At 39.7% G+C, this 12,864-nt stretch overlaps 1 protein-coding gene across 1 annotated transcript in view; it reads right to left on the reverse strand.

Annotated features, from left to right (window-relative positions):
- The window catches only part of LOC138004597 (cation channel sperm-associated protein 4-like), a 45,543-nt gene that overhangs the window by 30,908 nt on the left and 1,771 nt on the right, over nt 1–12,864 (reverse strand). The window contains exons 2-3 of the mRNA XM_068851151.1: nt 12,048–12,185; nt 11,728–11,810 (exon numbers count right to left, since the gene is read on the reverse strand). Of these exons, the coding sequence (XP_068707252.1) occupies nt 11,728–11,810; nt 12,048–12,185 (221 nt within the window). The remainder of the gene's footprint in view (nt 1–11,727; nt 11,811–12,047; nt 12,186–12,864) is intronic.

Genomic DNA, 12,864 nt, shown 5'->3' on the forward strand with positions numbered 1-12,864 from the left:
GTCTAACATTTCCTCCTGTAGGCGCATAGTAAACAATTTCAAGAAAATTTCTAACGAAATGGGTTCGATTTTAATGGTTTAAGCGTACACTGTCCCAGACAAAACATAGTCATTTCGATTACGATTAGCTTTTTTTTTTATTACAGTACATCATTGTTTTTCTTTTTAAACTTTTCTTCAAGCCAGTCGTAGGTGCGCACATAGTAAACTATATCAACAAAATTATAACGAAATTGGTTCGATTTTAATGGTTTAATCGTACACTGTTCCGGACAAAACATAGTCACTTCGATTACAATTAACTGATTGGAGTGTAATGTGAAGTGCTTGTTTTTCTATCCCATATGAACCATGTGAGCGTTAGCCCTACTAATGGAAATGGGCCCTCACAAGGACAGAGAAAAACTCTGACCAGGGTGGGGATTGAACCAACGACCTTCGTATTAGATCACCGCTGCTCTACCGACTGAGCTACAAGGTCAGACGGCAGCAGGCCGTGGGAACCGAAGATGTTAAAGTCAGGGCAATGAACATGTACAAGTTCAAGGAAGGATTACGTTTTTGCAAACGTTGGCCGTGTAGCACTATATTTGAACAGACTTATCTGATTAGAGTGTAATGTGAAGTGCTAGTTTTCTACCCCATATGGACCATGCAACAATTAGATTTTTACAAATAGCAATTAATATATCAAAGTTTTCCTTTTTAAACTTTTCTTCAAGCCATATATCGTATCATATCATATATCTTCATTTACCCTCGGATTTTAGAGTAGCTTGGTGTAGCTAATATCTCCGAGCATTTACCCTCCCAACCATGATACACCACAAAGTTTTTCTTTTTAAACTTTTCTTCAAGCCAGTCGCACGAAAATTTGTCTCCTTGAAATTTAAACTCGCAAGGCAATTCCACACCAGCGCCTCTCACAGTTCATTCGCTTTCCCGTAATAAGAACATTTGCAGAGTTAGACGCAGGCTTCAGGAATTTCGTAACCCAATGTCAAACGTATTCTAATGAACAAATGGTATCTTATACAAAACGATCCCTTGCTAAGAGAAATCTTTTAAAACCCTCCCTTAATTTCATATAGAAAAGGGAGGTCTTTGAAGATGTACTTGTCAGAGCAAAGATCTGAGGCCTTTGAATTCCCTATCTTGACCAATAAGGGTCGTTTTTGGCCTGTCTATACCTTGAAACACAATAACAAGTTGTCTTCATTGAGAGTTTCAAAAGACTTGTTGTCGAGTATTATATGCCCTCTATTGCACCTTTTTTTTTCAACTTCCCATAATCGGACACTTAAGGACGTTCGCGCTAATTGTTTGTGCGCAACATTACTGCGCAGGTAACGCGACTGTAATATGTCACGCATTACTTCAAGCATTAGTGAAGTTGAGGTTTTAAAACCTTCGCAAAAACCGTGGACGATAAGTCTTGCAGAGCGTTGGATCAGAGAAGATCGTGATCAGTCAAAATTGATTCAAAATATTTATGAAAGTCAAGTAGACTACTGCACGACTGACATTCGCGAGGTTTTATCAGTCGTGCACTAGTCTACTTGACTTTCATACAAATTTTTCAAGCATCAGTTAAAATAACATGGCGACAAAAACGCCGAGGAAAAAATTCCAGGCCGGCAAAAGAATGGCACATTTATTTCCGAATCATCATGAAACTTCAAAGAGAAGTGAGCGGGAGGATGGAAAAGCTCTGGAAAAGGTAGCTGATCGAGTAGACTAGTGGCTGAAAGTTTGGAAAACTCGAGGACGAACCGTTGCGTAAATTTAATGGGGCTGTTTCTTTTTAATGTTTTTATTACCCTACGAACTTAAGTTCAAAGTGAATGCATGTTTTTAAAGTTCTTTTCCTTTACTTTCGTGAAAATTGAGCAGTATTTTTGTCCTCGTCCTAGTGCGGACCTGCGTGGAAACAATCAGCGATTGAATTTCACAAAAAAACACACTCCAGAAGATGAGCATGACGGCAATGGAGAGATATTATACAAAACACCAACCAAATGAAGATGACCCCTGCTTAAAACTTCGTTGCTATTCACGAGAAAGGTTTATTTTTCGGTAAAAACCTTTCATCTCTTCAACGATCGATCCTCTCTTGGGTTCCAGTCCTTGCCCGACAGGTCACGCAAAAGCGTGACAAACGAACTTTTCCAAGAGCTTTGCAAAATCACATCGATTTTACTCGTTCAGATCATCGGTGACCCCTATTTTTTTAATCATGAATCACTTACTTTACTTACTATCTACAAAATATGACGAAATGAAAAAATTCTCACCGTAAGAAGTTATTTTTTTTTAACATTTTCTTTCCTCGTGCCATCCAATTCTGGTAGTGGTTGCAACGGATAGAGCTTACGAAAACGCTCGTCGAGGATGAACTCTACTGTTTACCACATCCTTAGTGGCATACAGTTATCTAAAAATCTCACTCCTAAAAACCTATGCACGGAAACTTTCACTCCAACAGTTTATTTTTATGATTTTCGATGGATGAGCAGATGAGCCTACATCTCGCTATTATGTGCGATTTCTCGAAATTAAGGCATTTTTCCACTGCCATTTTCTCCGAAACAAAGTCGGTGACCCCCATTTTTTTTTTCATTTTTGGAGTAAGTACTTTATGATATAACTCTAGGCGAGAAATGAAGAAAATCTCACCGTAGGAAGATTTTGGCGCGAACGTCCTTAAGCCTGGTTTTCATATGATCTGCAACGGTCTGCGATCGGTCTGTGACACGGTCGTAATGTTCGGGAAAAGCCTGGTTTTCATTAACCTGCGATCAGTTTCGCGTGTTGTGGAGTTGGCGAAACGAAAAATATTCTCGGTTTTCAGCTGACGTCATAACCTTATGCAAATTAGGTTTCCGCCATTCTGGTGCCCCTGATTATAGGGAAATGTATGACATTTTGAGCGCTCACGTTCGAAGTCTTCAAATAATTCATCTTTCCAATGGATATTTCCCAAGAAAGCGACCCAAAATCACTCGACGAGGTACCAGTACTTTCATCCTACGCAAAAAAAACCTCGAAAGCCACGTTCGAGAGCGCTATTTGAAGAAGATTTTCTGTCGTTTGCGTAGACCCAGCGGCCATACGGAGCGATCAGTTTGGCTCCTCTAGAAGTCTCAGACTTGCTTTCCTAGTTAGTTTTAGAGACAAGCTACTATACAAACAAGCAGTTTAAGACCTTCAAAATTTTGAAAGCGTACAACCAGATGATTTCTGGTTTCTTTGCGTCCGTTTAAGCAAGGGAAGGAAATCGCGGGCAAGATTGTTGTTGTTTGCGGCGAAGGTGACTCGGAAGTTTGACACTCGGCGTCGACCTTATCTGTATCAGTTTCCAGTTGGATTTCTTTTAATACCTTCGCTAACTGCTATGGCCACCAGATGAGAAGAAAAGGCCTCCTCATTCCCTTTGTTTCGATGATTTCCCTCTTCTTCTGTCAAAGTACTTGGTCGATTAGAGTCTCAGTCCTTCACCTTGAGAAGGTGAGAAGCTTTTTTCCTTCGAAATTCGTCCGATTTTCTTCAAACTCAGTCAATTTGGGCGCTCCACCCCTCGCATTCGCCTGTCGAATTTCAGCGAAATCGAATAAAACGCCTCCGAGTTAGACATTTGCTAACCTGAGTATCACAAACGCCTGATACTCAGGTTAAATTCACCTCATTAAATATTCAAAACCGGAGCACCTCATTTGCATCGGGCATATTTAATGAGATGAATTTTCTCCGCGATGTTGTGGTTTAATCGGTCGAAATTGAGCACACTTGTTCGAGGGGTTCAAGCGCTTCGGTGGTGTGAATTGGGAAGACATCGGTGGAAACCCAGCCGAGAAACGCTTTATCGAAAAAAAAGCCAACTTTCGAAAAATTCTGACTCGCTCGCCTTTTACCCTAAAACCGTGAACCAACGCGTGCTAAATCGCTGCGAAAGCTTTACAGGATAAAACACAACTGTTCACAGCAAAAGCCGTTACTGGCAATCACCGCAAAAGCTTTAATTGCTAAACCTGTAAAGACAATTTCAGCAAAATAAGTCCAACCCCACACTTAAAGTTAAAATCTAACATTAAGCCGTGAGGCAATCGCTGCGAAAGCTTTTAAATTGTCCTTTGTTCGTTGTATCTGTCCCAGAGTAAGGCAGGCTTCCCAGAAACAAAGTCTTTCGATTTCGTGTCGTCTCGGCTTATCTGTGAAATCCACGCGTTTCGGCGATTTTCTGTTAGCTGTTTATAACTTTCACCGTTCTTATCAACAACGATAGGTATACGGAATAGACTAATACTTTCCTTGTTTCCAGATTTTACTCCACAGCCAGGTATTATACAGAGAACCATCGCACTACAACTCACTCACATCTCTCTCTACGTGTCTCTGTTTACGATTCGAGGGGCTCCACAATGGCGGTTAACGACGGTTGTCAAGGACTAAGGTCACGTGGGTGAAAACCAAGAATAGAGCCTGACCAAATTCCTCTTCGAAATTCCTTCCGCCTACTTTTTTTGATTGATTGACATGTCCTTCATCGGCCAATCAAATTTACTTCCATTACACCAATACACGCGTGGACGGCAGATTCACGCAATTTTGTTTTGACCAGAGTTAATTACCGTGGGAGGAATATTATAAACGAATTCGAAAGTTACCGTTGGCTTTAATTTGAGAAAAACACATTTAAAGCATGGGGAATGTTTTCGACGACTATATTGCGGCAAAGGCCGGTGTAATTCTCCCTCCGAACTTCACTGAATATGCAATCTTTTAAGCTTGACATCTTAATTTGTAATTGAGATAACCTAGCATTTTGTCGTTGGACCGTTTGGCAATAGATTTTTAAAGAAAAAAAAAGAAACTGAGAACCAGCTATTTAGCTTTCAAAACATCAGGGAAGTTTGTGCCAAAGTACTTTCAACCCCATGGCCACAGAGCTCGACAACGGAATCGCTAATTTCACTCGTTCCAGAGATTCAAACCCGATTCTGGACAAGTTATGAGATGTTTCAGATGGCATATCTCCATTTGTACAAATAAAATCAAGTTGCACCGTCCACGGCATTGTAAGAACAAAAGGGAGCAAATCTTTTCGTACACTTATGGCGGATTAGTCTCGAGGAGTTCGCGAGAGCTCCGCGCAATCACGATGGCATTTTCACTTCCGGCATTTCAACAGCCAATCAGATCACGAGTTTGGTCGGCCAAAATTTGGCCGACCGTCCGGAATTCTTGAGAGACTTTTGGTCAGGCCCAATTTTAGCGAGCGACGACATAAGAGAACATATTGGCGAAGCTAAAAATGGGCCTGATCGCAGGTTAGGTTTTCATATGATCTGCGACGAGCGGGAGCTGTCTGCGTCGGTCTTATCGCAGACCATCGTACACACCGCAAGTAAATGTTTCCATTTAAATTTGAAGCGATCGCAGACAAGCGTACCACTAATACTCTGCGAAGCGAGGAGAAAAAGGCGCGCACTTACTTCAAGTCTGATTGGACGTGTTTCAAGGCGAACAATAGTGCGGAGCCGATAGGACACAGATCATCTCAGACACAAGTTTCCATTTTAAAAATGTCTCAATCGGAAGCGTCGTAACGGTCGGGAAAGTAGAACTAGATTCAACTTTCACGATCATCCAGACCGCCGCAGACGCCGGAGGCAAATGTTTCCATATGTCTGCGACGTGACGCAGACCGATCGCAGACCGTTGCAGATCATATGAAAACCAGGCTTAACCCTTGGTCCCGAGGGTGTCCACTCACGGGAGGTTAGACTGTATTCAAAAGCTCTTAGTGTGCACCTGTGGCTGTTCGCGGAAGTAAGGATTTAAGTTGGCAATGGCGTCTGCGACCTACATGTTTTACATTTTCCTATTTGACAATGTTTGGCGAAAGCTTCAGTTATTCAAAACACGGGAAAATGCTCAGCTGCGGCAAATTAATTATTAACTTCACAGTACTATTTGACATTCGACAAATAAGTCGGGCGTTCCTCATGATTAAATAATTTTAACATTTTTGCTGGGTTGTCTGTAGTTGTTTTTCCTCAGACAACCACAGGCTCCCATACAAACTGTGTGAGAAAACATTGATAACATTGTACTCCTACAACTCAATAAATGTATTTTTACGTGAGGTGCTGTTTGTGGTCATCCTTGTGGCTGAAAACGACAAATTTTAAAACAATTTGAAGGATTTTGTGTTCGATGTTTACCTGAGCGCACCAACAGAAGGCAAGGGAGGAAAGCTCGATTTCGGGCCGGTCCAGCGCCGAGACGATTTCAACCGACAAATTCTCATCATACCGTCAGGTTTCAAACAGCGTATCAGACAAGCTGAAAGCCGAAGGTTTCGTCTCATACCATTATGTTGTGAATATGTCCAAACTCGAAACGCTAGATCTCAAATAATATCGACACATCCAGCAATCGAAGCACGGACGAACCGCAGCTACACTTTCGTGGTTGTTTCTGATTGGAGCATCCCATCCCACGGGGGCAACTCTCAGTTGTCATCCAATCAGAAACAACCAGCCTGCACAGTTTGATAAAATAATATGAAAGGTTTGTATGGGCTCCCTGTGGGACAACCAGGCTTTATTTAGTAACTGTCACCCCGTAAACTTAGAAAATTAAACAAGGCTTACCCGTAAGGTGAAGTTTGATTGGAATTCTATGAGTCATTGGTCAGAAACGTAGGAGTCACGTGAGATAGAGCGCGCGAAACCAGAGCTTGCAGTCTTTAAAGAAGAGATTGCGAATTGCCACACAAGGTTATAAAAGTTTATTAATTTTGAAGACTCCTAATTACAAAGAAATATTAATTACGTACACAACTCGCATTTAGCACAGGTTCATCGAGGCGAGTTGTACCTACATAACGTGAAGTCAGGCGGGTGAACACTCACTTATAATGAGGTTAGAGGGCGAGGACGTGACTCCTACGTTCCTGACCAACGACTTATAGAATTCCAATCAAACTTCACCTTACAGGTAAGCCTTGTTTAATTTTCTAGTTCTATTTCGTCATTGGTCTACGTCACTACGAAGTCACGTGAGACTTTAAATAAGTGTGGCAATGAAACAATTGTACGCCAAAATATAACATTTTATTGAGAAAAACTATGGGATACAAATTGTTCCCCTAAATTCTCACTACAACTTAAGGGCCTGTTGTAAAACGTCCGAAAAGTAGACTCTTTTGCCCATCCTGCAGCCTTCATTACAGTGTACAACGACTTGTTGTTAGCATATGCTGCTGATGTAGATGTAGAATGAGTACTGTGTGTTCCATCAACAGATACATTTATACCTGATCTTGACAGAAAAAACGTTTAGCCATCTACTATCCGCGTCCTTGTGAATTGGTTTAAATGGTTTAACATTAGCATAACGGTTTAAGCCACAACTGATTCTCACCATTATGCCCACCTTCTGAAGCTAAAAGAGCCATTGTTTAATTAAAGCATCTTACAACACATAAGGCACTATCTGGAGAGTAGGTTTTAAAAACTAGTGGTTCCTGGTGCTTTCCAGGTTTAGGTGTTTTCAGTAACGTGGATATCTGAAACAATACATGATCATCACTCGTATTCATATAATTGTAAGGCTGTGAATTGTCTGACAAACTTCCCAAGAAAGTGACATTGTTAACAATATCACATTTCAGGGTAACGGGTCCTAGAGACTCGTTATCACCCTGTGATTTTATGCATTATAGCACATCATCAATGTTCCATATCGTTCTTAATAATGAGGCAATGTGGCCTTGACTCGAATAAACCTTTTAAGAATCTTGTTACTAGAGGATGACGGCCAAATGAGTGTCCTTCTGGTAGGAAAACCACAGTGGAGAGAGCACTCCTTTGCAGTGTTAATTGTACTATAAGAACATCCATCCTTGTACAGTGTATAAAGAAAATCAATTGATACCATCTGCTACAGTAGCCGAAACGGGGTTAATTTTCCACCCCGACAAGTGGCATGCAAAGGGCTGGACTTGTTTGTGAAGTGGATGCAGTATTTCTGCATGCGCTGGTAAAAGCAATATTTGAGCCTTCCATGGCCGGTAACGATAGGATAGTGAAAAAATCAATTAACATGGACATAAGATATGGCCACCAAGTTTGAGTTGGCCGCTTTGGAACCACTAGTATGCCAGTTGCTTCATCACTGTATATATTATGGAAGGCTCTTGGAATAATACAGGAAGGTGGAAATGGGTAAAAGGCTCCAGGATCAGGTAGACCTACATGAGACATTTCTCAACCTGAAAATTTTTAAGTCTAGAGGCAAACAGATGGATATTAGTCTAATTCCAAATCAGTTCATTACATCCATGTAGAGAGACCTATCAAGACACCTCTGTTTCCTTCCTTGATAACCGGGATTCTTTACATGATCAGCTTCAGTATTTGATTTCCCAGGAATCCAAACTTTGCGCTGGTTACACCATTCACATATCTCCTTAACTAGCCATAGCTTACTGTTTGCAAAGAAATGACAGGTGCAACAGCTGTAGTGTTATCAACCATGAGGTTAATATGCTTCCCTGATAGTTGGTCAGGAAATTACTTTAATGCAAACAGGGCAGCAAGTATTTCCAAATAATTAATATCATGCTGAGCTTCTCCTGAAGTCCACTTTCCCCCTAGGCCTGTTGAGAGACCATCAACACATGCGCCCCAAACAATCAGAGATGCATCTGTGGTCACTGTTAACGTTACTGTAGGTTGTCTCCATGGTTAATTACATTCTATGCCCTTGGGAGAGACTTATCCACCAGTTTTTCTCTGACATGGCCTCAAAGCTAAAGAACAAGAAGGCTTAAGAACATACATATAAAGTAAAATAAGCACTCCCAGCAGTTAGCGACAGCTATTCCAGGCAAGCAGTGGTTTTAACGAATATTCCCTTTATTAACTTTCAAAGCTAGGAATTTCTCCATTTCAAGTATTCTAGAATGCAGAGGCCCATATATAACCCCAGGAAACTGGAAGGACTGCCGCTACTTCCGTTAGTGCATGGGTGCAGGGTTTTAATAGTTGCAGACAAGCATCATTTAACTTTTGAGCCCCATATGGAGTTAGTGTGATGGTCATGTGGTTTGAATTTAAGATAAACCTTTGGAATACAATTTCCTGAGTAGGGATTAGAACAGATTTTCTTAGGTTTACAACAAATCGAAGTCTATCTAAAAGAAACAACGTTTCTACAACATTGTTGACGCAGCCATTACAGTCATCTGCTGCAAGCCAAGTATCATCTTGATATGCGACTGAGACATGACCTTGTTGTCTTACATGTAGGTGTGAAAACACAGGCGTGAGCAATTTGGTAAATTTTCTTGGACATGGTGCCAAGCCATTAGGAAAAACGTTTATACAACTGCCCCTTCCAGCAAAATGTCAGATACTTGTTAGAAAATGGATGTATGAGGATGAAAACAATATCTCCTTCCTTTACATTTCTTGCTGAGGTATGTCACTTCTTTCTTACAATTAAACTTTGGAAGTAATCAGTAGTCCATTTCTTCCATAATCTATTTATTATTCCTTTTACAAATTCGAATCTGTGACGTAGATTTGAGGTTTCCTTAAATGGTCCACTTGGAATTCTGGGACTTGATCTTCCAAGTAGTAAGTTATTTGGGCATAGATAAGTTCCATCATCTGGCGAGGTAGGGTGACGACCTATTGGTCTTTCATTTACCAAATTGGCAACTTCAAAACAAACTGTTTGTAATTCTGAAAATGTTAGAATGTTGTCGCCGATCGTCAGTTTTAATGTTCGTTTAATTGCGTCTGCAGGAGTAAAATTTCCACAGAAATCCTTCCAGCACACCAAATGCTTCCAACTCCTATTGATTCCAACTCTTTGTTACATTCAAGAGCTCACTGCTTGAAGCTACAAATTGAGGGCCATTATCCTAGACTAGTAGAGCTTCGACGGATATCCTCGTAAAGATGCAAATCTTCTCAGTACCATAAGAAATTTCCAGCTCTGTACTATAATCAGATGCGATATCTATGTATACAGCTCTGGACGCTAGACAGTTGAGTTTTGCCAAAAGTTCGCTTTTTCAATCATCTCGGATCTTAAACGGTCCGAATAAATCGATGGCGATAGAGTTCCACGGAGGGGCTGGCTTCAAGCGCTCTTCTGGATGTTGCCCCATTATTTGTTCACTTGGTTTCTTTTCTATCTTTCTACATGTAATGCACTGAGACTTTATTGACTTAACCAGCTTGTGAAGTTTAACGATCCAATATTTAGCGCGAACCTTGCGTGCTGTTGCCCATACTCCAAGATGTCCAATGCCGTGTACATATTCAGTGTAGAGGCGAGAAAAGTGATGACTGTACGGCAGTAATATAATTTCGCACTTATTATAGCTCATTTCAACCCAGTTCTGTACGCGATGACCAACAATATATATACCATGGACATAAACGTTTGTATCCTCCTTTCTTGATGTCATTTTCCATTTCGATTTGCGCTTCCACGTCATACTGTAGATTAAAGGTGCTACGACATTTTTAAATGTTACTTTGGGTTTTATTTTATACATTGCTAAAATTCTTGCGGTAACTTTGAGCAATTGCTTATAATTAGAATACTTGTAGCGAGATTGTAGTCTTGGAATATCATGACCAAGTCGTGCTCATTTTTTCGCAACCTAGTTGTTGAAATCTTTTCCTTTTTATCGGTTGTCAATAATTTCATAATTTGATCAACTGAGGACTTAAACATTGTTTCTAAGGATGCCTTTTTCTTGTTCAATTCATCAAATTTTATACGCATGTCTTCTTCCTTTATTTTGAGGAGATTCTCGCTCACACACCTATTGTATATCGATGATGTCTCTGTGTATATTTCTTGTAGTTCATTAATCCATGCCTCTTCTTTTTCATATGCGTCATCATCGTCCAGTAGTGTAGTATAAAGGTCATGCTTACCTTCAACGGTTTGCCATGCATCGGTAAAAAAAAACCTCTTACTTTTAACGTTTTCGATACTCTGCTTCTTCGCTATAGCACTGTAGAAGTCATTCTTTTTCTCGTGAATTTTATCTTGGCTGTACGTCGAATCTTCAGGGCGTTCTCTGTCATCTTGTTGCTCCTAACCAATCTTGCTATGGTTTCAATGGATTTCGAGTGTATTGATGAGACGGTACGACCAAGGTTTCAAACGTTTACTGTCATAAGCTTATCGGAGTCTTTACAACTGGTTACTCGAGACGTTGAGATGACAAGTTCTCAGATAGTTCGAAATCTGGAGAAGTAATCGTGGTACCTAATATTAGAGATTGTTGCTTGAATTCAACTGAAACATAATCAAAAATAGTTACCCATTGGTCCGTCCAATAGTCGTCATACAATAGTAAAAATTCGTGTCGTAATGTCTGACATTATTAATTATACAGATTATCGATTCTTATTTAAGCGATACACCCTCATCATCTTCCCTCAAAAGGGCGTCTTCGTTGTTTTCCATATAGGCTTCCATACGGTAGAAAAAAAAACCGAAAATATATTCGTAATGCAAAACCTTGACTTGAAGCTCTGAAAAACGACGCTCAACTGCAAGCTCTGGTTTCGCGCTCTCGATCTCACGTGACTTCATAGTGACGTAGACCAATGACGAAATAGAATTTCTGGTCGTCTCGGACGACCGCCAATTTCAAATTCTGATAAAATAACATCACTGTAAAGAAACCTTTTATTTTCCTCTTTGTCTGGTGCAGTTGTACTTTTTATGAGCGATGCTACCTTGAGCCTCAACCGTACTCTGTCAACAGTCTGCAAAATAAAATAAATAAAAATTAGGAAAATATTTACCTCACTGCTGAAAAAAATATAAGTTGAGTTTATAGTGTTTGGATATATTGAGGCCATAAGGACAGAACCAAACTTATCAACATGGGGAGCAACCCACATGATGATTCAAATAATGACGACGATGATTGTGAGAATTACAAATCAACCTATTCAACAACTCACTGTTCCCTTTCAAAAATGAAGAATTCTTGTACTAACACTTTTAAGGGACGTGGCCTTGACATTTTCTTCTGGTTTCTTAGCTGTATCTTCACCCTCTGCATCTCCACCCTCTGCATCTCCATCCTTAGAAAGTCCTGCCGTTACTTTATTCACATTGAGCACATGCTTAACACTCTAAAAGTTAATCATGATGCAAGTAAATGTTCTGATCAACACATGGCCTTGCTAATCTCTTGATTCTCTATAACTAGCAAAAGCCAAAAAAAAATGGCACTAATAAAGTCATTATCATTATTCATGGCTAATTTCATTGACTTGGTCATCACAGAAACCTAATCCAAAGGAAAGTTAAATAAAATTCCACAGCAATAATTATTATTATCTTCATATTTCTCAAAATTAATATGAATTTCATTAGCAATGCAACAAATAATAGTAATGATGATATTGATAATAATAATTACAATTTATTAAAAATCACAATCTCACACCTGCAGGTTATTACAATGTATTAACAATATACTAATTACAAAACTATAAAAAACTCTAAAACTATCAAAACCTCTCTAAAAATATATTTATAAATGTATTGGTGAATGGAATGTATTGTATTAAAGCAAAACACAAGCAGACACATTAAGTTGTAAATTTTACCAACAAATGGCATTAATTAAAGAAACCACCGTGGAATGATTTGTTTATTGATTTATTTACCCATTTATTTATTCCCTTTATTTCATAATTATAAAACAATGGAAATGCAACTGTCATGTAAGGATGGTCTCGACTCAGAGTCACAGACACCATACGAGATACTGACAACCTAAGAAAGCTTCACCGTCAACAAAAATGA

The sequence above is a fragment of the Montipora foliosa genome, chromosome 1 (assembly GCF_036669935.1).
Source record: "Montipora foliosa isolate CH-2021 chromosome 1, ASM3666993v2, whole genome shotgun sequence".
Classification (NCBI taxonomy): Eukaryota; Metazoa; Cnidaria; class Anthozoa; order Scleractinia; family Acroporidae; genus Montipora; species Montipora foliosa.